The 24,628-nt window shown below is 51.3% G+C and overlaps 8 protein-coding genes across 8 annotated transcripts; 5 read left to right on the top strand and 3 right to left on the bottom strand.

Annotated features, from left to right (window-relative positions):
• Positions 1-2,921: 2,921 nt before the first annotated feature.
• On the top strand, positions 2,922-4,779 carry BJX68DRAFT_259577 (major facilitator superfamily domain-containing protein; the record flags this gene model as incomplete). The annotated part of the gene is made up of 7 exons (XM_071043719.1): positions 2,922-3,108; positions 3,182-3,266; positions 3,343-3,386; positions 3,441-3,548; positions 3,619-3,655; positions 3,721-3,739; positions 3,838-4,779. 7 exons carry the CDS (start codon positions 2,922-2,924, stop codon positions 4,777-4,779), a joined length of 1,422 nt encoding a protein of 473 aa, XP_070892550.1.
• Positions 4,780-5,420: 641 nt separating this feature from the next.
• BJX68DRAFT_280196 (putative salicylate hydroxylase) lies at positions 5,421-7,190 on the bottom strand (the record flags this gene model as incomplete). Its single annotated transcript, XM_071048893.1, has 7 exons — positions 5,421-5,764; positions 5,831-5,970; positions 6,032-6,187; positions 6,259-6,415; positions 6,487-6,841; positions 6,909-7,100; positions 7,155-7,190. The coding sequence occupies 7 exons, from the start codon at positions 7,188-7,190 to the stop codon at positions 5,421-5,423; spliced, it is 1,380 nt and encodes a 459-aa protein (XP_070892551.1).
• A 219-nt stretch (positions 7,191-7,409) lies between these two features.
• On the top strand, positions 7,410-8,582 carry BJX68DRAFT_280197 (cupin domain-containing protein; the record flags this gene model as incomplete). The annotated part of the gene is made up of 3 exons (XM_071048894.1): positions 7,410-7,712; positions 7,767-8,201; positions 8,278-8,582. Exons 1-3 carry the CDS (start codon positions 7,463-7,465, stop codon positions 8,580-8,582), a joined length of 990 nt encoding a protein of 329 aa, XP_070892552.1. The 5' UTR covers positions 7,410-7,462.
• Positions 8,583-8,709: 127 nt separating this feature from the next.
• BJX68DRAFT_249731 (putative C6 transcription factor) lies at positions 8,710-11,939 on the top strand. The gene is made up of 9 exons (XM_071042168.1): positions 8,710-8,874; positions 8,930-9,030; positions 9,088-9,329; positions 9,379-9,882; positions 9,944-10,136; positions 10,192-10,341; positions 10,390-10,877; positions 10,944-11,153; positions 11,234-11,939. Exons 1-9 carry the CDS (start codon positions 8,773-8,775, stop codon positions 11,389-11,391), a joined length of 2,148 nt encoding a protein of 715 aa, XP_070892553.1. The 5' UTR covers positions 8,710-8,772; the 3' UTR covers positions 11,392-11,939.
• A 197-nt stretch (positions 11,940-12,136) lies between these two features.
• BJX68DRAFT_259581 (fumarylacetoacetate hydrolase family protein) lies at positions 12,137-13,277 on the top strand (the record flags this gene model as incomplete). The annotated part of the gene is made up of 4 exons (XM_071043720.1): positions 12,137-12,410; positions 12,525-12,661; positions 12,731-13,100; positions 13,171-13,277. The coding sequence occupies 4 exons, from the start codon at positions 12,137-12,139 to the stop codon at positions 13,275-13,277; spliced, it is 888 nt and encodes a 295-aa protein (XP_070892554.1).
• A 515-nt stretch (positions 13,278-13,792) lies between these two features.
• BJX68DRAFT_259582 (cytochrome P450) lies at positions 13,793-15,734 on the bottom strand (the record flags this gene model as incomplete). The annotated part of the gene is made up of 7 exons (XM_071043721.1): positions 13,793-13,937; positions 14,000-14,106; positions 14,172-14,225; positions 14,280-14,905; positions 15,051-15,313; positions 15,364-15,596; positions 15,660-15,734. 7 exons carry the CDS (start codon positions 15,732-15,734, stop codon positions 13,793-13,795), a joined length of 1,503 nt encoding a protein of 500 aa, XP_070892555.1.
• Positions 15,735-18,797: 3,063 nt separating this feature from the next.
• On the top strand, positions 18,798-19,925 carry BJX68DRAFT_273071 (ankyrin repeat-containing domain protein; the record flags this gene model as incomplete). The annotated part of the gene is made up of 1 exon (XM_071047355.1): positions 18,798-19,925. One exon carries the CDS (start codon positions 18,798-18,800, stop codon positions 19,923-19,925), a length of 1,128 nt encoding a protein of 375 aa, XP_070892556.1.
• A 173-nt stretch (positions 19,926-20,098) lies between these two features.
• On the bottom strand, positions 20,099-21,482 carry BJX68DRAFT_221073 (endonuclease/exonuclease/phosphatase family protein). The gene is made up of 2 exons (XM_071037918.1): positions 20,479-21,482; positions 20,099-20,349 (listed from the first exon to the last, which is right to left on the bottom strand). Exons 1-2 carry the CDS (start codon positions 21,427-21,429, stop codon positions 20,272-20,274), a joined length of 1,029 nt encoding a protein of 342 aa, XP_070892557.1. The 5' UTR covers positions 21,430-21,482; the 3' UTR covers positions 20,099-20,271.
• Positions 21,483-24,628: the final 3,146 nt, after the last annotated feature.

Consider the following 24,628-nt stretch of genomic DNA (forward strand, 5'->3'; position numbering starts at 1 on the left):
CTTCAATCGTGCGTGGAAGACCAGCAAGCGGACAAGCTACAAGGCATGCTTTGTCAGGTGGTTCAATACTGCCCTCCCGAGTCTGTCCTGCCGGGCAGAATGAACATTCTACTTTTCCGGCAGCCGAAAACGGCTCGTATGTCTCAGCTTCTGGCCTGAATCTTGCCACTCTCTCGGATTAGATTGGCTGTCGTAGATATGGATGTCCAACAATCAAAACTGTGCGTGGCGAAGTCTGACTTTCCCGTTGCCAGCGCAGGAGAAACTTATCAATCCAATCCCATGGCATTGAGGTAGCAGGTCCCTCACGCTTTAACTAATGGATAGGTTGAGCTGAAGATGTATTAAATATTTTGTTGAGACCACCCTAACTTGACGCACGTACCAGGCGCACCATTCAAAGACCCCAATTTGAAAGATACCAGCAGCCTCTTGAGTATCTTAGACTGAAAACAAATACAACAAAATATAACAGTAGGGATTCGCATGTGGTCATCCACTGTATTACTAACCCACCGGCGGGTGGCTTATGCATGGCCAAAAGGTGGGTGGGTGCCGCCCTGGGTGAGCTTAGGGTGAGGCCGCTTTATATTGGCACGACTTTGGTGAATATAGGGGGAGTTAGGTAAATATGTAATTTCTCTGCCTCGTGTGACATGCCTAACCAATTAATTGGCTAAACTCTAATATCTACTATTATCTAGTATTCCCTTTAAGAAACCACTCCTGATCTACTATTCTAGATGCTATAGATGGGAGGTCTCGCCCTACATGGAGTGGAATGCCATGCCTGGTTTATAGAGAATCTAAAGACTATAGTGTAGTAGCTTAAATTATAGTATTAGGTTACTACGAGGATAGTTCTTAGTAGGTTGTTTTATACAGATTAACCTGGACGGGCTGGCAAAAATGCTAGAGAGAAGGAGCTTAAGGGGGAAGTTATGCTAGAGGCGTATGAATGGCTTTATGATACCCTGGTTATATTTATCTGCTAGAAACTGCTCGGGCGTTCTCCAGTGGATGAAGTAATAAGATTCTATACTCGTTTATTTGCTAATTGTTGGTCCTAGTGAATCTACCACTGAATCCAACCGCTCGACAAAACCCCCTGTAGGTTGTACAGGTAAATTGAAGAGCCTATCCTTGAATCTCACAGACCTCTCTAACCATGAAAATAGCAATAGTTTAAACAAAGTCACTAAACAAGGGTTAATATTTATTTAATAGCCTCTATCTAGTAACCCCTTGTTAGTGGACTTAACCAAGCAGCTTCTCCTTCCTATTTAGGAGGCAGTCAGGTAGTAAGGGTCTAATAACAATTCTACTAGCAGACTTCACTATATACAGCACCCATACAACTTTTATCCCGTTTGGACGCCGTAGAGCGGTTAGTTACGCGGTGTACAACATGCTTACGGTTAAAACCCCTTTTTATCCTTTTGTCCAGATCGTCCTCCGTAAAGGAGTTAGAAATTAGATATGGATATTTTAGATCTTTTTATAGGTAGTAAAGGACGGGCTGGCCCTCTTCTATATTTATCGACTCCTTAGCATGAGGCAGACACTGATCACGTCCTCTATGTAACGATGCGGTTTGGGCGAGCAACTTTGTCCGGGTTGTACAGAAAAAAGAAATCGAGAACAACAGGCTTCTCAATGCGACCTCCTTAAGTAAGCTAAGAAATAGCCCTCTAGCTTTGGCTTCGCCTTCTACAATAAATACAATCCACCTACAGTGGAAAGCTACAACCAATCAAAGCGTTCAAGTCCTTGCATTTTAATTTATAACCTGCACCCCACTCCTGAATATTCACTGAAGTAGTTTGCCATCATGGGTTCCTTTTCCTTCTCATTAAGACTATAATCCCTTAGTTGAACCCACCCCTCGAGCCCTGCCATGGTCACTCGCAGGAGTTATGTGTCGGATTTTCTGGTTGTTGTGAGTGGCATTGTAGGCGCGGCGTCATTTGCCCCTAGGTATCTGATATGTCAACAGTGCACTTACAACCGTCCATAATAATGGTTTCAGGTAATGGCACCCAAAATGTACGACGAGCATTTGCCACAGGCATTCAATTCTACACTCGCAGGAGGCGACCGGCTTAAAGTTGGTGATAGCACGAATATCCGCGAATGACTGTTAGGGGGTCGCGATAATGGCCCCGTATTATCCAAATACCCCTCACAAAGAGATCAAAACACAGTGGCTCCTGTGGCAAGCAACGGTGGCTAAGGTCAGCCTGTCGTGTTGACCAAGACAGTGGCGGTTACCGAGGTCGCACTAGTTGACCTGGTATATGCCGTCCTGCTACGAGCGCCTTCGACTGTGTCGGGGAGTGTGATCAAGCGGTACGTGATACGCCAACTATTCCAAACTGACCTTGTCATGTCGCAATGCGGGAGCATTACCGTCGGGGAGAGACCGGACAAGCGTGCAAAACCTTCGGCCTACCGCGCAGCCTAGATACCTCCATTTATCCCCGCACTTCTTCCCCGCATTCTAACCCCAAGACAGGAAAAAGATTCACCGTAATCTTGATTGGCAGGGTCACCGCCTCGCCCAAAATCGAGGTAGGTGATAGGCCGAAGGTACCTTAGGTGTGGAGCGGGGCCTGGTGCATCTCGAAGGCAGATCTCGTCGGAACGAACCGATCCATCCCCGGACAAACTCTTTCTAGCAGATGTGAGACCCCCTGTATGGTACGGATCCTAGCCTCCCCAAGCTGATTGGCGATGGGGGGGGAAATGATGGGTGGGTATCCGCGTATATAACGACACCGACCCTGGATGGATCCTTGCATCCATATTACCAAGTTTCTCCGCCGTTACTGCAGTGCACTACCTGATTCCGATTTTATTACAACTTCTGGACGACAATTAGCAAGTGCCTTGACACAATTTCTGTTCCGCCCTCCTGTACAATGGAGGAAAAACACACCTTTGCCAGCACGATCCACCAGGACAATGTTGACGAGGAGACTTCAGTTAACCAAGGACTCGCCGCGAGCGCACAGCGCAAGTTGGACTTCCGGCTGATGCCGATTCTGACCCTGGTGTATCTGTTCGCCTTCATTGATAGATCCAATGCCGGGAATGCAAGGGTCCTTGGTACGTTTGTCTTGTTTTGGGAGGTCGACGATCGACTCCTACGCCACAGGTTCCGGCTAACCATTCACGTTAGGAATGAGCGAGGATCTGCATCTTGATGCGTATCGGTTCAACATTGCACTCAGCTGTTTCTATGTTCCATACATCCTGTTTGAAATGTGAGTCCATCCTTGCTGGTGTTGCGACCACCATTCGGAGTCGCTGACCCAGGGCCTCGCCCTGGTGACTGTACAGACCCGCAAACATCGTCTGCAAGATTGTTGGGCCTAAAATATGGAGTGCGTAACTTCATTATACGTGGGGCTGTATGGCGACTAATTGTACCCCGGTAGTTCCATTCCTGACATTTAGCTTTGGGGTTATTGTCATGAGCATGGCATCCGTGCAGTCATACCATGGTTTTCTAGCCGCTAGAACCTGTCTGGGTCTTGCTGGAGCAGGTATGTTACATGAAGCTTGAGGTTATGTCGTCGACATGGCGAAGATTGACTAACCACACCGTGTGGTTAGGCATTATGCCAGGAATTACCTATTGTCTGTCCTGCTTGTAAGGCTACACCCCCGTGTCCAAGCAAGGAAAAGACTCCTCTGACACCACGTTAATTACCTTAGTTATCGAAGACGTGAACTTGTCAGCCGGGTTGGCATTTACTCCAGCGTAGCATCACTCAGGTGCACCCCCTCCCCCTACCACCACCAGCGGACAATCGTATCTCTCTTGGACGATAGCTGACACCAGCCAGTGGAGCATTTGGAGGCTTGCTCGCGACAGCATTTGCAAAAGTTCCCGCATGGGGTATCATCAACACTTGGCGCAACATATTCTTCTTCGAGGGGATCATCTCCATGCTAATCGCAGTGTTGGCCTACTTCCTCATCCCCGCGTCCGTCGAGAAAGCGCCCTTCCTAACACCCGCCGAAAAAGAGGTGACGACAAGGCGGCTTGCGCAAGACCTAGGCGCTGGCCACGTTGAGGACTCGGTTCTCCGATACCTCCGCCGTGCCGTCCTCAACCTCAACACGATCCTCCTCGCCCTCGCCTCGCTCTGCAGTCTGCTAACCATGAACTCAATGGCGCTATTCATGCCCTCAATCCTCAACGCCATGGGTTACAGCGGCATCCACAGTCAACTCCTTTCTGTGCCGCCCTACTTCTGGGCCGCGGTCGTCTGCGTCACCGTAACGACCCTTTCTGGACGCACGCACAAACGCGGGGTGTGGATCGCCGGCCTGATGCCCATTACGGCAACGGGCTTCATCCTCCTACTGGCCTCAACCCGCACCGCAGTCCGGTACTTTGCAATCTTCCTCTGCCTCACTGGCGCATTCACCGTCTCACCCATGTTCGTCGCCTGGTGCATGGACAACACCGCGGGCCACATGACGCGGGCGATCGCCGCCGGGGCCGTCGTCGGATTCGGGAATATCGGAGGGCTACTTGCCGCGTGGGCGTATGTGCTGCCCGATGCGCCGCGGTATGTCAAGGGCCACGCGCTGAATCTGGGGTTCTCTGCGTTCTGTGTCGTGGTTGTTTGCGGCGCCATGTGGAACCTGCATCGCGAGAATCGGCTCAAGGCTGCCGGGAGGCGGGACGCTAGAGTCGCTGGGAAGTCGCCGGAGGCGATTCGCGATCTCGGGCATACCCATCCCGAGTTTTACTTTACCCTGTAGGGCATTAATGTGGTGATGTGGCAGTTACCGTAGTGTCCGGGCAGCTTGGGACACGTTTCCTTCCGGCTTGCCGCTCATGTATCTTGCAATGAATTGCGGGATTAAATCCACCACTGAGCAATGTGTCGTCTGTGAAAATCAAGGAACTCCCTGCTAAGGCAGCGCGAAAACTCGCGCAAGTTGAAACATTCCACGTTTGTGAGTCACAGACAGTGACACTAAAATTTTCAAGGTAAGAACCTTCTCTGAAAATTTGTTTAGACGTTAAAGAACAATGATCAGGGGATTTATATAACTTTCAGGGTCATACGTGAAGGGAGTATCGACTCTTGAGAGAAGTAACTTTAGCAAGCCAAATATGTATATCTGGAGAGGAGCGAGTCGAGACACGAGATATCCTAATAGAATAAAATATAAACTCACATTTTCGCTAACTTGATAGTATGTTACAACGCGCCCAGATTAAGCATATAAAAGTGGGAAGCACGAATATTGCAGCCTGGGCAGATTACGTGCAGTCAGTTGCTCAATTCTTGAATACAACAGATCCTCTACACTGATCGACATGATATCTCCCCAGTTGGATACACCCTGACATGGCGCTACAAAGTAGTAGACAGTAGATTAAACAGCAATTCGATTCAGTCGTTGCCCTTCCTCCGGCGAAAAGCCTCATCAATCTCCTTCTCGGTATCATACCCATACGCCCACATTTGTGTCGCCGGGTCACTCCACTGGTTCGGACTGTGTGAGAATGGGATCCCCTGCGTCTCTGGCCTCATAGCTTCGTCGCGCGCCTGCTGCAGCGGCCCATCGGGAAAGTGCCACAGCTGTCCATTAAGCAGACTTGCGCCCTGCATCATTCTCGTTCGTCCTGCGCGGACTTCCTCGAAGACCTCCAGGGCCTGTGCGATATCAGTCTTGGATGAGATATTGCCTAGGGCGCGCGCTAATGCGACGCCGTCCTCGACTGCCATTGCGGCACCTATGTAGACCGTTAGCGCACACTGGGACTTGGAAGCAATAATTGTACAGGAGGATTCTCGCCCACCTTGTGACATGTACGGCAGCATCGCATGCGCAGCGTCTCCCAGGACAACGACATTTCCCGAGAACCACTTGGAGAGCGGGGTACTGCTGACCAAGGGCCACTTGGTCGTCTTTTTGATCATGCCGATGGTTTTTGTTAATCTGAATGGGCAGGCATGGTTAGCTTGCAGCCAGCTTCCTCGTTTCTCCATACACCACCTACCGAGGATCCCAACCGGTAAACTCGCGTCGCATATCCTCCAAAGCAGTGCTTTGGTCCCACGTTGCCGGGTCCCGGGGGTCCCAATGGGAAAGAACCATGTTAAAAGACTTTCCCGTCCCTATCGTGTATGTCATCACATGCCGCTTGTCCCCGATCCTAACAGAAAAAAGGAAAAGAAAAAAAATCAGTATTATAGTATGCTCTCAAACCGGGGTGTATTCACAAACCATATATTGAGGGCCGGCTTCTCCAGCAGCCACGCCGTGTCGGGGTCTTCTTTCATAAGGCCAACGTCGACAGTTGCACGGTAAGCAGCAAACCCCAGTGTTTCCACTGGCTTCTCCGGGCCCTTGTCAACTAGCGATCTAGCCAGCGACTTGATTCCTGTCCGTTGTGGTTGAATCTCAGCTGGCCGCTAGAGTTTCACAGTTGGGGATGGATGCTTGCAAACTAACCATCTGCTGCCACGACAAGGTCTGCTTCAAAGCACTCGCCCGATTGGAGCTGGATTCCTCGCCTGCTCAGATCATAGTCGACAACCTTGCACCCGAGCTTAATCTCGATCCCCAGATCGCGGGCGCGCTGGACTAGAGCCGAATGAAAATCCGCTCGGTGAATGACATAGTACGGGGCATCGAACGTCTGGCGGAAGCCGGGGATCAGCTGCGTGTATCCAATGGGCTGTCCATTCTCCCAGCGACGAAAGGTCATCCCTTCCGGCTCGGTTGCGCATTTTGCGAGATATGGGCCAACGCCCAGCTTGATCAGTAGACGCGCGGAATTTGGAGGGATTTGGATCCCTGCGCCGACCTAGAAGCAATCAACGTCAGGTTACCCTTTTCGGGAGAAGCAAATCCAATAGTCCGGGGTACTGTACTTCTCCAAGCTCTGGCGCTTGTTCGTAGACGGTCACTTGGTGTCCTTGTGTGGCGAGGGCGATGGCAGTTGATAATCCCCCAAGCCCCGCTCCAACAATGATGATCTTCAAGGTGATTTGGCCGGGAGAATCGGCCTCTGCAGCACTGAATCGTTTCAGAAATTGGAGACAATTGCTCGGGTATGTTGTTCTCTACCATTCATCAGTGTGTGCAATTTTGCCTGTAGGGTCGAGGACGATACGGACCTGCAGAGCAGACAGTTGCAGGTTGGTGGCAGCCATGTTTGCTTGCTATTTAAGGATTCCTGCGTTAATTCCAAGTACCAATACCAGTAAGAGCCGAGACACCCAACTTATTATAGCGAGGGTAATGGCCAGCGAATCGAGTCGACCCAAGTCGGATTCGGAACCGTTTCCGGGGGTGCCGATGTCTCCCCGAACCGCTCTGATTGGAGGAGGGCTCATTCTACATAAAAGACCAGAACCTGCTCCCGACTCGGGCTGGGTAGACTACTTGAATTGAGTAAGGTACATTACGGTCAAGTACAATCAGAATGGCAGCTACACAGGAGCAACTACAGAACGGTGGCTCGACAGAGCTCTTGCTCAAGAGCCTGGAAGGCAGCAACACACTGCCCCTCTGGACGCAAATGACTCGCCTAAACCCCCCGGAGCCGAATCCAACGGCGGTGCCCTTCATCTGGAAGTATCGGTCCATCCGCCCGAGCCTACTGCGTGCAGGCGAGCTCATCACGGAAAAGCAAGCTGAACGACGGGTCCTTATGCTCATTAATCCAACTAGAGGTACGTTAGCAGAATGACAGCCGTCGACGAGATTATGTATTCTTACTTGACAAGAGGCACCATACACAACAGACACGCTATATGCAGGCCTTCAACTCGTGATGCCTAATGAGACTGCCCCCGCCCACAGGCACACGGCTTTCGCAATGCGCTTCATCATCGAAGGCAACGGCGGGTTTACTGCGGTGCACGGTCGGCGCATTCAGATGCAGCAGGGCGATGTGATTCTCACGCCAACATGGAACTATCACGACCATGGGAAGGACGGCTCTGGCCCCATGATTTGGCTGGACGGGTTGGATCTTCCCAACTTTCGGCACTTCCCAGTTCACTTTGTGCAGCATTTCAATGAGTCTCGGTACCCAGCGGAGGACGTGGACAGCGACGGATCGCCATTGGTTTTCCCCTGGAAGACCATGAAAGCATTGTTGGATGAGGCTCCGGGAGATTGGGCAGTGAAGAGATACCTGCGGTCGGGTCAGCGAGAGGGTATGTCTTTCCTAAACCGGATTGCCGCGTTTTTTGCAGTCTTGAAACTGACGTGTATGGCTTGTTTTATTCGCAGTGAGTCGCGTACTTGGAGGTTGTGCGGAGAGGCTACATGGCAAGTGTGCATCTGCTCCACGCCGTGAAACAACATCTGCAGTGTACCACGTCATTTCAGGAAGTGGTCATTCCGTAGTTGGAGAAGAGACTCTTCAGTGGACCAAGGGTGACACGTTCTGCGTGCCTTCTTGGTACAGATACCAGCATTACGCGGCCGCAGGGGAGACGGTGTACCTGTATCGATTTGATGACAGACCCATGATTGAGGCGTTGGGATTCTACCGCTCCGAGGAGACGGACGTCGAGTCGCTCGTCACAGAGTAAGCGAAATTTTAGTTATGCAGGCAATGAATATAAATATTAGTAAGCTATGCTGTACAAGTCTTTCCGGTCCTTGCCCGGCCACTTGCCACCCACTCCCCGACCTAAATTCCCCAAAATCCCGCTTTCCGACAACACCCCGCCGCTGCCAACGGAGTCTTCCTCAGAGGTTATTGCGACACCATACAATATTATGGAGTCGCGGCCCCGAGAGGAATCTCCCCGCCCACCTCCAGCAGTCAAGCGCCGCCGTGTTGCTATCGCCTGTGATTCTTGCAGGCTCCGAAAATCACGCGTACATATTCACCCGCAGCCTCCCCAGACGGGATTTTCTCAATTGATATTTGCAGTGCGATAGTACTCGGCCTCAGTGCTCCTCATGTATCGAACTAGGCTTTGAATGTGTCTACAGGCCCCCAGCGACCGCCACAAATATTATTGTTCAAAAGGAGTACGTGGTGAGCCCCAGACTCCAATTCTCTTCGTGCAGACTCCTGACCCGGTATAGTTACCTACAATCCCTTGAGTCACGCGTGCATCAACTGGAGGACTCGTTATCAACCGTCAAGGATGATCTGAACCGGTTATCGTCTCGTGTTTCTCAAGGGGGTGGTTCGGACACAATCTCTTCAGAGCTTGACCAGCATGCGCGGCAAATCACTCCGCTCCGTGACCTTGCTGGCACAGAGGACTCGGTGGATGCGATGGGTACCATTACTCTGGCGGATGAAGAAGATTCTGGGTTCTTTGGTATAGCCCGTGCGACATCCGTTTCAGTTCCGCTCGCTAACTCCACAAGGGCCTTCATCAAATGTCGCGTTTACGCGTCACTTGTGCAGAGCCATTGGGAGCTGTGCAACGCTTAACGGAGCTCCTACAGGGCTACTTGCAGATACACCGGCGTATGACGGCGGCTTTGTCAGTGCCTCCCGACCCCCTTCACCTCCTGGACCGATCGATAGCCTCCGGTTTGACCAGCGCGGAAAGGATATCTTCAAACTACCACCGCCATCGGAGACCCTCAGCCTCATCAAGCAGTATTTCACCAACACCGGCCTTCTTTTTCCGTACATACACCCCCCCACCTTCCTCCAGACCTACGAGGAGATGGTACGGGACAACTTCAAAAGAGTGCGCCGGACGTGGCTTGGCCTATTGAACATTATTTTGGCCATGGTTACAATCACAGCCAGTCCCTATGATGCTCCAGCCAATACGAGGGTCACTGACTCTGACGTATTCTACCAACGAAGTCTGGGGCTCTGTCGGGATGAGATTCTGCGTGGAACTACGCTAGAAGTTGGTGGGTCCCCGCCTAGATCTACTATCAGGCGCCTTGCATAAGACTATCTGACCCAATCTAGTACAATACCTACTCCTTATGGGACAATATCTGCAAGGGACACAAAAGTCGGTCCAGGCGTGGACAGTGCATGGTCTAGCCGTCAAGGCTGCTCTACAGCTGGGACTTCACTCTAAAGATGCTTCCCGGGCATTTTCCCGTCTAGACAAGGAGACAAGGCTGCGCACGTGGTTTGGCTGTGTGCTGTTGGACAGGTCAGCTGGCAAGCCACAAAGCTAATCACACTGGCTGACGGTTGATTATTTCCAGAACCTTGAGTATGACATTTGGCCGCCCGGCCGCTATTCCAAACAGCTATGTTAAACTCGACCTGCCAGCCGGGGATACCTTGGTAGACGCGTCTACGGTAGTCGACGATCAGACTTCTTCTCTCAGCCTATCGTTATATAATGCAACCATGTGCGTCATCATTGCTACACCCCCAGACCAGGTCTAACATAAACACAGAACGCTGTACAATCAAATTGCAAAAGCCATTGATCTCCTATACGGCCAAAACGTAGGATGTGACCCTCCAGCGAGCGTCAGCGAGATAATCGCACATGTCTTTTCTCTCGAGCAGGATCTCTTCTCCTGGGAAAGGTCGCTACCTGATTCTGTGAGGTTAATCAACCTCGATCAGATGCAAGATCTCCGTAATACCATAACATCAGATTTCGACTTTGTCGCCCTCAGATTCCGCATTATCCTTACACTTCGGTACTCGAATTTCCGCGTGCTTTTGCATCGTCCAGTTCTCGTGAGGTTTCTAGATTCGTGTGGCCGATTGCAATCGGATCCACAACAGCTACAGCTACTGCAACAGCTCGGCCTAAACAGTATCCAGATTTCGATGGACTCCACCATGCTGATTATTGACCTTATACATGACATTGTTCATCGCACCCACTACCAGCATAAGCTTCTTGGCGCATGGTGGTTTTCGCTCTACTATAGTATGTCTACCCAGTTTTACTTCCTCCACCCTTTTTATCCTCCATGCTGACTGTTGCATGAACTAGCGTTCAATGCCGCCCTCGTCATACTCGGTATACTCATAATCTGCCGCGAGGGAGGCATGGCAGCTCAGTTTGTCGGCGCGGTGGCAGATAAAATCCGGGTGTATCCCTTCCGCGCAGCTGTGGCTTTGTCGAAGCTCGATAGCGGTAACCGCATGGTGAATCGGTGCCGCGTTTACCTCGAGAGGCTTATCAGCACCTCGGGTCTTTACAGTAAGCCAGCCCACTTGCCTATCATCCCCCGCCCCCACGGGTCTCCCAAGCGCGAACTATCGGCCTAACAAAAACCATAGGTATCGAAGAGCTTAGTTCAGGCATTTCCAGTGACTCATCTCTAGGATTTCCATTCCCGCCTCCGGCTGACCTCGATATCTCTCCATTAGGGGTGGAATTCGGAGAGTTTATGCTTGATGGGAACTTGTTTGCCTCGATTAACCCGCCCGCCGCATAGACTTGTGTCTGAGTCTTCGTCCGCACAACTGCATACCTTGCCACGATCTACCCCGGGGGCCGAGCGGCGCGGGTTCGAAGTCGGGAGAGGCACAAGAATATATATTGTGGCTGCGCCCCGATTGAATGGAAAGTGGGGGGGAATAATTTAGATGTAGAAGCTCTCACAACATTCCAGCCGAGCGCAATTTTCTGCATTTTGTATAATAGTCACGGTGTTTAGGTATAACTTCTGCCGACAGAGGGAGACAATGAAGATCACCCAGCGATCGTAGCCTGGAGCCTAGGATTGCCCGCGAGCCAGTTCAAGATGGTCGACGGCATGGGGCCTAGTCTGTTTTGGGTCGGCCTGCGTTGAGCAGCTCAGGCTAAAGCGCCGCTGGTCTTCTAGGTAGGAGGAGGTTTGCAACCGGTGTTCTTATACGGTCGAGGTTCGCCGCATCTAGAGTCATCAGTCGTATTGCCTGAATTTCAAGCCACTGCCGGGGAACGCGACTGGAATGTGTGCCTGCAATATCTTGTTAGAAATCTATTCCATGGTCCTCACTGGTTCTAGCTTCCCTTTTGGTGTTGAACAGTATACGGCAACATTTTGGCCCCACTGAGGACACCGGAGTCGACCCGCCGGCTGGCCCGTTCTCTCCCCGGCGCATTGCATAAGGATCACCGAAGCCTTAAAGAACGCGTCCGCCTCGATCCGAGAAATCGTAAACGTTACCGACAGTACAACCCGGAAGGCAGTCATCATGAATCTGCCCTGGAAACGCCTCATCCGCTTTCAGACCACCGACGGCCGGATTCTCCGCGGCGAGCCACTTGTCACAGACGACGTTGACATTGGCTTCATCACTGCGGCAGATAAAGTCCAGGCGCGGGTTCTCTCTGGAGATGATATCTACGATACAACAGGCAGAACGAGGCTTACAGACGAGGTTGTCGATGTCAAGAGGGTCCTGGCTCCGCTTGCCAAGGAGGAGGTTCCGATTCTGCGTTGTGTTGGGTTGAATTATGCCAAGCATAGTATGTTGCACTCTCAACACCCCACTTTGCTTTCTCCACTAGGCAGGCATCGATTTGCGTCGGAGGGTGGGAAGGACGTGCTGCCCTGAGACATGATTTTTTTAACTGGACCAGTTCGCGAAGCTGGGCGCAAGCCGCCTCCATTTCCCTTCATCTTCTTCAAGCCGAATACAACTGTTCACGACCATGGCGCCCCCGTGGTAATCCCCAGGATCGCGCAGGACGACCAGGCGGACTATGAAGGTGAACTCGTACGTGGTCCCTTTTACCCTTTTACCCTCCTCACGCGTGCACTTGCTCACAGCCTGCCCATCCCTTAGTGCATGGTAATTGGCAAAGACGCCAAAGACGTCCCCGTCTCCGAAGCCCTTTCCTACGTCGCCGCATACACCGCCGGAAACGACATCTCGTCCCGCAAGCTGCAGCGGGACCCCGCGTTCGCCGGCGTCGTTCCACAGTGGGGGTTCTCCAAGGGGTTTGACACGTACGCCCCGCTGGGCCCGTGCCTCGTCGCTGCGTCGGAAATCCCTGATCCGAGGCAGCTGCACCTCCGCACAACGGTGGACGGCGAGGTGAGGCAAGACGAGAGCGTGTCGGATTTGCTTTTCGACTGTGCGTATCTGGTCTCATACCTGTCGCAGGGGACAACGCTGCAGAAGGGGAGCGTCATCATGTCTGGGACGCCTGGCGGTGAGTCTTTGGTTCCCTCCCGCTTTGGGCTGTATGCATCGGAGATTTGAGCCTTGCTAACATGTTTCAGGCGTTGGCGCTGGTTTGAACCCACCAAAGTACCTCGTACCGGGGACGCAGATGGATGTTTGGATTTCCAGGATCGGGACGCTGAGGAACGGTGTGGTCTTTGCTTGAATGGCCCTGGGCCTGGTGGAAAGAGGAGACTGAAGTCTATAGATTCTTTTCGCATTAGAAATGGACTTGTAGCAGAACAGAAAAGTAATAGTAGCGAAGTGTTCCGAAGCCTTGATGGTCGTCGACAAAAGCCTTGACGTTCAAACCGCCATTGCTCAGTAGAGTCGATGTGCCCACAGGTTGTTCAGTCTTCTCAGTAAGCTAGACCATCTTTCCTGCGGGCTGGCATCCAACCTGGAAGAACAAAGGAATCCAAGCGGCAGGAGTCTATGATTATAATATTTCTTGGCATAGGAAAGCAATTCGTAGAAGAAAGGTATTCCCGTTCAGGCTTTCGGAAAGGGGACAGAGAAGTATCTAAATGGCGCGTGTGTAAAGACTGTTAATTACAGCAATAAAAATATAACAACATGTCATCTATATAGGGTGTGCTTTCCTACGATAAACAGCAAAGGATCCAAACTGCACCTCAAGCGGTGCCCCTTTGCAAACGTGAAGATTCCACATATCCAACCTTATCTGCGGCTCAGAGTAATATGGCACTCCTTGGTCTTCACAAAGAAACCCTCGCGGAGTTGTGTGTCACCGACTGGGACTCGTTCAATATGGAAGAGCTTGAATAGCGCCGCCAGGGTTTTGAACATCTCCATCCACGCAAAGCTAGCCACGCGTTAGTATGATTGCGTACTGCAACAAAGATGTTGAGCGAATGGGGAACGTACTTTCGGCCAATACAGGCACGAGGACCGACGGAGAATGGCACAAAGGAGTCCAGTAGTTTCCCAGAATCCTCCGCAAGCCACCTCTCGTAGTTGAAGGTATCGGCATCCTGAAGCAAGAACATGGGTAAGCAAGTCTCCCTTTCCACGAGGCGGGCAGTGAAGAGTCTCGAACCTGGAATGCACGGGAACTATGGTGAACGCTGAATGTCGGCACGCTGACTAGCGTCTTTGACCTGTTAGCATTGATTCACTACTGTACGGGGCTGGACACAAAGCATACACCCTCTGGTAGAAACCTCCCTGCGACCACCTTGCCACCCTTTGGCGTGACCCTCTCAAGCCCTGTGGCGCTTGTCGGGCGGAACCGCATCGTCTCTCGGACCACGGCATTAAGCACGGGGAGATTCTCAATCGTCTTGAAATCCGGAACCCAGCTGGGTGACATCTCACCCGGAAACGCCGCATCCAGCTCCGCCTGCAGCCGCCGCTGTACCGCCTCGTCCCGAGAGACAATGTCCACGACATTGGTCATGCTCGTGCTAGTCGTGTCGCTGCCCCCGACAATAAACGAAATCGACTCGGCGATAATTTCTTTTTCATCAAGGGGACTCCCCGTGTCCGGGTCCTTCGCGTTGAAGAGCAGGCTGAGCAGGTCCTTGCGCGAAGTCGCCTGGTCACGTCGGTTGAAGTACGCCTTTGTCCCGATCGCGGCGAGGGCCTGTGTTCCTCGCATTCCCTGAGACCAGAACGGGTCCAGTGGAAATATCTTGATGGATTCCCTGATTAGCCGTGGAAGGTGGCCGAGGGCATTCAGCGCCTCGCCCCGGGCATCGACTGCGTCGATGAGGTTGAGGTAATCCTGTCCTCGATCCAGGAAGCCGAATGATTCCCCGAATGCAAAATTACCTGCGCAGTCATAGTGAGTTTGAATTGCATCAGATATACCAAGGACAGGGACATACCTATGGCGTCAAAAGCAAGGAAATTGGCTAGTGGGATAGGTCAGCCTTCTGGCGTTCCCGTTTTCAGTAAAAAGGTAGCTGTAACGCACAGTATTCATTAAAGTCCAGTTTGGTTGTGCCTTCGGACGTTTGTACTCGCTCGTTGATCAAGTCTATGAGTTTCCGAATATCCCTGCTCATGTGTGGCTCAAAGTCCTGCAGTCCTCTTGCTGAAAAGGCCGGGCTGACAATCTTCTTTTTCCGCTGATGGACTTTAGGGTCGCGAGTGTTGAACAGGACCGGTTCAACCTGATGAAAGGGTGAAAGAGACCCGATGTTAGTTTTAACGCAACCAAGGCTTTGGCTCCTTATTCTATACATAGGCAGGACAACTTATCTTCATAAAAGGGGCCCTTCAGGAACCCGGTCTTGTGGCCATAAATCTCCTGCACAGCTTTTGGATCCGCAATAGAGATGTGGTTGGGCGAAATCCGGACAAAGTCTCCATATTTCTTGTGCAAGTCACTGACAGCCTGGGATCTTTGGCCTTTGCGACATTGCATCACTATCCACAAGGGTGATAGCCTCGCAACAAGCGGGCCGGGATACCCGCGTAAGGGCGATAGCAATAAACAGTAGATTACCCAAGAGACAGTCTTTCGCGCGGGACAGAACCAAAGTCAGCTGCGGCAGAAAGATATGGCAGGGAGTCAACATACAGTGCAAGCTAGGACAGTGCCAGCTACAAGAGCTGGGTTCTCTGCCCAGGATAAGTACTGCGCCTTCGTAATCATGGTTGCCCTGTCAATTTGCGCCCAGAATGCTCACAATGAGTTATGTGCTTCTTTCTTGGTGTTGAACTTTGAGAGATATGATGCCAACATATACAATTGGGGAGGGGCCGGATGCCCACAGTTACCCCCGCACGCTTCTTCCTAGCCCTTAATCTCAGTCGGGGAATAGCCAGCATTGCAGTGGGGATATCCCGGGGCAGTCGCGGCATTGTGACCTGACATGGCCGTGAGAGGACTCAGTAACGTCCAGAACTGAGGAGGCCGGAATCAGAAGCCGAAGCATCCGACCTTTCCCCGTCTACTCTCTGGGGCACAAAGATTACCAAACTCCCACATTAATCCGGGAATGCAGGGAAAGAAAAGCATTGGTTCAGGAGGCCAAAAACTGCCATGACACTCAGTTAAAGTTTGCAACTGGTCTGCGTTTAATAGACCAAGGTAGGTAGGTGTATGCTGGTGGAGACCAGTTGAAGCGTAATGCCTGCTAAAGCCGTCAGGGTGTAATCCCGTCAGTGTATCTGCCTGTCTGTTGACCGAAAATGCGTTGGCTACGAGATATTATTCGGAATCATTGCTACTTTGCTTGTTATAACAGCTTCTTAGCCGTGTCGAAGGTTGTTACTGTCTTACATTATATGGCATCATACTTAATACTGTTGTTAAAACTAGACCCACAGCTTCTAGTATTAACGTCACCACGACCAACTATACAATAACGAACATTACGATAAGAAAATATCCCAGTGCCTTCTACATTGCCGTCACATTGTAGCTCATGCACCCTTCTTGTCCTGCCTCTGGATATCAAAATCCTTTAGGGTTGAGCCAGCGGCCGCTTCCTTTTCGCCCAGCATGCTGTGAAACGGACACCCCGGAATGTCCTTCTTATGGCGAGCGATAAACCAGGGAGCAAATGCAGCATCTTCTTTACGGAGCGCGGCCACATTCTCCCTTTTCTCCGTGGCCGTCCTCTTTTCCTGCTGTTCCCAGTAGGACTCGGTTGGATCTGGCGCAAACATCCCCACCAGCCATAAAACCTTGCCGAGGATGAAGGTAATGAGGAAAGACGGGTTCAATCTAGCATGCTCTTAGCGTGGCGGGAAGTGACAGAGCAATAGGGATCCTGCGACCCAGCCAACGTAGGCTCGGCGGAAAGTAGCTAAACGCGAATTAGTCAAATCATGGGCAATGAATTTTGCACGTTCCGGGCCAACTCTCCTATTTCATTCTGAGATTGTACGCCATGGGTTCGTCCCAGCTGCCCGGGAAGCTGTCAATGGGCTCGTCCCCCTCGACTATAAAGAGGGTGGAGAGTGAATCCGGGGAGCCCGAGTTGGATCATTAGACGGGGGATTGCTGCCACGCTGTAGGTCAAGGTGTAGCGATAGTCGTCGTTGTGAGAGAAATTCCCTGGCGAGGCGAGAGATTGTCTAATCGGGCTAATAGGGCATGACTCGCACTATTATACTTATCTATTAACTAATCCTTAACTAGTTACCCTACCTTAGCTAATAATACTAAATAACTATAAAAATTCTAAGCTGACATGAAGTAATGGGCAACAAGAAGGCCCGCAGGGGTCGTAGCGAGGTCGTCTATTTAGTAGTTTTTGTTTAAAACCTTGGCAATTCCGAGCGAAACCTTGAATTTCGCGGGCCTGTGCTTTGCGGAAGAAACTACGCCATTACTACCGTGTTGTGGAATGGCGCTACGAAAAATTTGGACCTAGTTTAGACCGTTCTTCAGGCCGTGGGGGAATGCGAAGGATTCGAAGTCCGGAGCGGTCCTGAGCGTTGCAGGAAAGGGTGGACGATATCGTTACAATCAGGCGAGGCGTTTAGCATGGATGTAAGTTTGTGCCCTTCACCGGTAGCTAGTGGTAGAGAGGAGCAGCCTGTATCTAAACCTGTTGCTCGCCAGGCGGGTTTGCACATACTACCTGCTGTGGCGTGGGTCTGAACAAAATATCGCACTGTATGAATTCATTTGCTAAAATTTCTCTCTCAACTATACGCCCTTGAAAGAGCTAGCAACAGTGTGGTCCCCAGACTCGTAAACCTGAACCTGCGGATACGGGCAAGCATCCCTCATTATGCGCACCCCGTACCGCTCTTTTCCCCCTCCTGTAACCAGTTGATCCGGGCGTTCTCCACCCAATCTACGATGACATCCATTATACCTTTGGGTGTGACGCCCTCAACCAGGTCATGCCGTGCTCCAGGAACGAGGAAGAACCGAAATATAGTCAGGTGCGCTAGGATCCTGCTCCAAGATACGCTCGTAGTAATTGACATTGCCTTTCACGGGGATCACTTCATCACGCAGCCATGCCAGGAGAGAAGCTTGCCTCCAGCTTTGCGGAACTCAGAGAGATCCGGGTCCCTTGTTCCACTAACAGAAGCATACTCATTCACCGACACATGGAAGAGCGATTCTGCCATCCCCAGCACCTATCGTTTCGACAATATCGATAGAGATTACATCGGTCTTACTGGTATGCACGAGCAAATGCATTCGAGAAACATTCTTGGGAACGACGCTATGGGTAAGCTTCTTCATCTTTCATCTTCACTTCTATCTTCAACACTATGACTTACTTTCTGGATTCGCACTGCAGTGGACCTGCCATGTCCCCAGGACCTTGGATCATATGAATGTGTAGTTTACCTGGGCGAAAATGCCCGGGCATCGTCTACCAATAATCCAGGTTTGTAGTCATCTTATGTCCTCACTGGTTTCTTGTTTGCTAATGGAAAGCAGACAGCTTCGCACATTTTGCAGTTGGCAAAATTGATACTTTTTTTTCACGTCTTTTCCAAGCACAGCTAACCTAAGACAGCAATGTATCTTAATAAATGAGACTGGAGTCAGGGATTTTCCGTGGCTGTTAGTCTTTAAAAATCGCGCTTATTAGCCGGCATTTATGCCCAGCCTACTACTGTACCTAGAAGCTAGAGCGGCTAGAACAGCATGGAATCGAAAAGACCTGCCTCCTCCTGGAATATGTATTTAGTGCGGGTGCTGGCACTGCATACTAACTAAACAGCACGTAATTTTACAATTATGTCTTTCGGCTGGCTTCCCAATCCCCTCATCATCCGCATCGCGGGCTATCTGGACCAGCACGATCTCAGCGTTCTGGCCAGAGTGAATCGCCACCTACGCCATATTCTCCTTATTCACCTTTATGAACTTGATTTCGAACAAGGGTCTTTTTCAGCCCTTCATCACTACTGCCGAAATGGTTATATCAACGGCCTGGTGGACCTATTCATCGCCACAAACACCATGCCTAGGGCATACCAACTGTCTTGGGATGGTAAGCTGGCACCCTTTCTCAAACACTCGAACATGATACTTTTCGGACACGAAGAAGGAATCAACCCCATGCACGAAGCCATCGAGAATAGTCACCCCGATGTTGTCGACTTCTTACTCCGAAGGGGCTTCAACCCTAACAGCCGCCAAGGCGGGTTCACGGGGCTTGAGGTAGCCGCCGGGAAAGGCCATCTGGAAATTGTCAAGGTGCTCCTGGAGGCTGGCGCGGATATCACTCGTGGCTCCGGCTTCGGTGGAGCCCTCTGGAGTGCTGTTTACCATGACCAGGAACATGTGGCGGCCTTTCTACTGACAGAGCTCAAGACTCGCCGTGCTGCTGGGAAAGAGAATGACCCTCCGGCGATGCTGATCATCCGGCGGGCATTGGATTCGGCTATACGGGGTAAGAACACACGAATGGTTGAGATGTTGCTGGAAGATATTGGGCCGGTGGACTTTGAAGGTGACCTTGGAGAGACCCCGCTTCTCGTTGCGGTCTGGTCGAAGACGGTGGAGGTTGTCCGGATATTGTTGCGGAAGGGCGCGGACCCTAACAAGGACCTGGCACAGTGGCCCAGGCCCTTGACAGTTGCGGCGCAGAGGGGCTTGGTTGATATTACGGGAGCGTTGTTAGATGCTGGAGCGGATCCGGAAGCCCTTGATGGTACTGGCCGAACCCCGCTGTCCCATGCCGCAGAGGAAGGACATGTGCAAGTTGTCCGGCTCCTACTCAGGTATGGAGCAGATATATCCCCGCGAGACTCGGGTCGGAGATGGAGTGCCCTCGAGTGGGCTATTTCCGAAAAGAAATTTGAGGTTGTGGATATTCTACGGCCTCTCTATACAGAGACTGGTGGTGCGCCAGCTAGTTAGGTAGGAGACAACGAAGGGTCCTTGGATGGGAGATCTGGAATCACCTACCCAGGACGCTAGTTGTTCTTTTAGTGATCCCAGAGCAACCTTTAAACTAGTGCATGCATTGACTTAATCAGGGCCCGTCGGACTCTGCCAACCCCAAGCAGCTCCAATTTAACTGCAACAATTCTCGCTTCCGGGACCACGCGCAGCAGACCAAGGAGCTAGCCAAGTCCCTCTCAAGCCTGGGGTACGATCGTGGTAAATTGCGATGTTCTATCTGCGGTATATTCAAGCACAGAGGGTGGCACATCCCAACCAGACAAAAGCAAACATCGAGTCTACTGAAAGCATAAAGACTGACCTACACTGCGTCCGGCGCCATCGTCGTAATAACAATCTCAGCCTCCAACCCATAATGATCCGTCACCCAGACATCCTCCTCCTCCTCATCATCATCCTCATCATACTCAAACTCTCCTCCACTACCCGCCTCACCCTCACTCTCAGCATCACCATCCCCTCCAACCCTCGCCCGAACTCCAACCCCAATCCTCCCCAACTTTTCCACCTCAACGCCCCCACAAAAAAGCACCTTATCCAGCCTCGCATCCGGAAACCTCCCCACCAACCACCCTGTATTCTGCTTGCCCCACGTATACGACTCTTCCGTGTCCTCAACTCCGCCGAGGACAAGGAATGCATCGCGCAGACCGCAGGACTCGGGGAGGGCCAAGTCGTCTGGGGCGAATGCATTTAGGTCGCCCGCTAGAATCGCAGCGTGCGGGGTGGGGAGACCGGACTTGTCGAGCCCGTGCATGAACCGCGATGCGAGATGCATCTGCACGGGGCGTCTTGGTGTCCCCGAGGCGAGGCTTTCGAGGTGTGTGTTGCACAGGCGGAGGATCCTCTCTTCTCCCACACCACCACCACCACCACCACCACTAGCACTAGTACTACTAGTAGTCGAAGGCAACTCCAAACCAATATCAACAAACAACGCATCCCGCCGCATATACGAAACCGCATACGGAACGCGAAAAACACGCTTAAGATCCAGACGTCTATCAATCAGCGTCGTCGTCCCATAACTCGACATCCGCCAACGCGCGGGCGAGAGATTGGTTATGTAGAAGTTGTCGCGGATCCAGGGTGTTGACTGGATTACGTCGAGGGTGGAGGGGGTCATTTCTTGGAAGAGGATTACTGTTGCGCTAGTCGTGGTGGTGTTGTTGTGCGAGGTGAGGATGGTGTGGAGGTGGTGTAGGGCGGCGGTCATGCGTTCGACCGGATAGGGGACTTGGAAGTCGATGTTCCAGGTTAGGAGGTGGAGGGTGGGGTTTGGTTGTGTTTGGGGATGCTCCTGCTGGTGGTGATGGTTGCCGGCGATATCCGCGGATGAAGAGGCGGGGCGCCATTGCGGGGGAACTGCGGCTCGGTGGAAATAGTAGAAGGGTTGGAGGTTTGGCTGGTCGGGGGTGAGGGAGTGGGTGCTGATATTTCGAAAGAAAGGCGATGCCATTGCAGCTGAAAAGCAGAACGGACTAGAAACATGGAGTGGTGAATGGCGAGGAAAGTAAGGAGGCGGAGGTCAACAGAAGAGAAACATGGATGTATTTATGTGTTGATTGTTCTAACCCAACACGAGCTGGTTTGATGTGTAGACTGACTCATGAATACGAGGCCAATGCGGTGTCAGGCCTCAGCTCATGAGGCTGTGCTGGCTATTCTGAGCAATAATTCCCAAACGCACACAACTTCGAAACATCAAAAGATACAAATGGGGCGTAGATGATGCTGCCGTTTTCTTGGCAGCTTCATTGCAACGAAAGTGCATACGCTAGTGCGCGAAAATAGTTTCGCATGACTGAATCTGACGGATTGGTAGAATAGGAGTACTTGAGTTTTATAGCAGGGTCTATACAAGGTCAAGTAGTATGATGGGCGAAATATTTATGTACAAACTAAATAGTAAATAGGTACAGCCGAAAGGAGATTCGATCGAGATGGTCATTCTCATTACAGTCACATCCACTGTCATCTGAATCCAACCCAAAGCCCGTTCCATTCAAGCCCCCGAGGATAATAGCAGAGCCGTACAGCTCCGCGAGAGACGTTCGATCCATCGGTCCAGGGCAATCATTCAAGTGATAATCTCATAGGTATGCAAAGCAACACATTCTTTCCCGACCAGCTCCCTAAGCGTTTTTTCACCCTTCGCGCGCAGGACTGGAACAAGATCAAATAGATTCTGCGCGTCGTCACAGTCGTTTCCAAAACTTTCATCCACAGTCTCCCGCGAAGCAGGATTTGGGTGCTGGACGGAAAATGTAGTGATGGTTTTGACCTTCTGGACAGACGCGCTGCTAAGTCTCCATGCGGGGTGGAGGCAATCGACAAGCTAGTCTTTGCTGAGGTTGGCCAAGAAGCTTTTGAATTGTGGGGGCTGCACGAACCGACGGCTGGTGTACGTCAGTAGAGTCGATTCCTTGAGCTGACGGATATTGTCTGCAATCAGACTCTCCCCTTGGTCACCCTCGCCCAGCGCGTCTAGCTTGCCCTGTTATTCATGTACGGGCCCGGGACCTCTACAAATGCTGCCGGCATCTGAGCGAACGTGCATGTCGTCTTCATCATCATCATCACCATCATCGATCAGTAGCACTTGGAGCATCCATTCCATGTCGCTTTCCTCGGAGGAGCTGATATTTTGCTCGGCTGAACATCCTCCGAGTCGAGCTCAGACATCCACTGGGCCCAGTTAATGTCGCGGGAGTCAGGTCGATACTCATGGTATTGGTACTGCACAGAGGGGTGCGCTGCCTCTGCCGTGTTTCTTGGTCTGTCGCTGAGTTTCATTCTGGCTCTGGTCGTGGTTATTGTTAGACGGAGGTGCTGGTTTAGGGTCCGGCACCGGCTTAGGTTCACATTCCTCCTCCTTTCCGTCGTCATCGGATGATCAGTCTCGGATTCAGACTTGAGTCTAGGCTCAGCCGCAGACCAGGGTCCCTCAATGCTTCTGATTAGGGCCTTAATAACAGTAAAAGAATTTCGTGTTGTGATTACTGGGTAGTCAATAACAGTAGCAATGGGCTGAGACTGTAAGTATATGGAAAGATATACTACGAGATCTGAATCCAACTTGAAGTGGGGTCTCCTCACTGTGTTTTGGACGTAGAATGGCTGAGGAGAAAGAATTGAAAGAATTTTATGATAAAACACATCCGCTCTACTAGTGTTTGTTAAGTATGTTTCCTCAGCCACCACAGTAGCCATATATGATATACAGCTTTGAACAAGGCCATATTAATAGAGTATTAGAGATTTTTGTTCGCGCGACATACGTGAATAAAGACAAGATCCTCCTGGAACCAGGGCGTAAGAGAGCTCTAGAAGCGTAGTATAGCCTATTAAATATATATTACTAGAGAGTAGGGCACATATATCTTATAAATTAAAGATCCAGCATCTTCCCTACTCCGCTATAGAGTATAATATATATGTTAGCCTTATCTAGAATACCCTCCTCTCCTAGTATTTTTTATTAATAAAATTAAGTGATTACTTAATAGAAGAGCCTTTCATATTAGATGGGTCCTGGCGCTAATGTGGGCGCTGAGACACGCGATGGTCTGTTGTTGCAGCGGGTCAAGGCCGCCTCCGCTCGTGCTGTCAGGAATGATAGTCCTCTTTGCCGTACGGAATGAACGTGCGTCTGCGTTACCTTTAGGCGCATACAATTATCGTATTTTCTACAGCGAATATATTGACATTTGGCGCGCAGAGATTGAGCAAACGCGGGCTGACGCGTCTGGGGCTGCGCCACAACAACCCCGCCTGAGAGTCGACGGCGAGGCTCTGCTGAATCCGAGACAACGTGTTTGAATCCACGACAATATTTCGAGCACAAAGCGAGGGCACCTTGCCAGATACAGGATTCAGACTCACATGCTATTTTGCCAGCTGCCAATAAGTTAAGCATGAACTATCCCGGGGACGAGGATGGTGCCTCCCCAGCCCTCTTGCCCACGAAAGTTGGCAACGAACCGATTCGGCCCTTCGCAGAGCCGGCAGAAGACGCGATGCCGATGCATATCCCCCCGTCCTTGAATCGATCACGGGTAATCATATATGGGCACGAATATGAACAAACTTTCCTGAATAAAGATCCACTGCGGCGGCACGGGTCGTTTCATGCGGGAGAAAGGCAGCATATATGCTGGGTCCCTGGATGCCAGAGGGCCTTTACGAGAAGCGATGGCCTACGCGCTCACACAAAGACACACGGACGGCGAGGTGGGCGAAACCGCTATGTTGCGACATATGATGTAACGAGCGATGCCTATGACCCTACCTATAGAGGAGAGCTGACTGCGGACGGGTGGCCGATTTCCAAACTCACAAGCGACAATAAGAATGGTACATTCACCAGCCAATCCGGGGCACAGGCAACGAGTGGGAAGCTTGTTGAGGATAAACCTGTAGGCCAAGTTTTTGCCCAGCTAAATGACGCGCTCAAGTCCTTGTCACCCCCAGAGTACGAATATGTTCGCCGTGTGGCTGCTCAAAGTATCCAGAGCACCTCACCGGAAGATATGACCAAGATCGAAGTGAACCACGCGAATATCGGTCGGAAGCAGAGGGATTACTTGTCCAAGAGGGGCATTGACCCTGTTACCTGCTTCTCTGTGGTTCAGGCATTAACCCAACTACGGCCATAT

Source organism: Aspergillus pseudodeflectus (genome assembly GCF_044049435.1).
Source record: "Aspergillus pseudodeflectus strain CBS 756.74 chromosome Unknown BJX68scaffold_97, whole genome shotgun sequence".
NCBI classification, from domain to species: domain Eukaryota; kingdom Fungi; phylum Ascomycota; class Eurotiomycetes; order Eurotiales; family Aspergillaceae; genus Aspergillus; species Aspergillus pseudodeflectus.

Bases quoted from the DNA above. Each gene is read 5' to 3' on its own strand.
- BJX68DRAFT_249731 (XM_071042168.1), top strand. From the start codon at position 8,773: ATGGAGTCGCGGCCCCGAGAGGAATCTCCCCGCCCACCTCCAGCAGTC. The intron at 9,883-9,943 runs GTGGGTCCCCGC...GACCCAATCTAG, and splicing joins TGGAACTACGCTAGAAGTTG to TACAATACCTACTCCTTATG. The intron at 11,154-11,233 runs GTAAGCCAGCCC...CAAAAACCATAG, and splicing joins CAGCACCTCGGGTCTTTACA to GTATCGAAGAGCTTAGTTCA.
- BJX68DRAFT_221073 (XM_071037918.1), bottom strand. From the start codon at position 21,429: ATGGCATCGCCTTTCTTTCGAAATATCAGCACCCACTCCCTCACCCCC. The intron at 20,350-20,478 runs GTGGAAAAGTTG...GATGAGGAGGAG, and splicing joins TTTTTTGTGGGGGCGTTGAG to GAGGATGTCTGGGTGACGGA.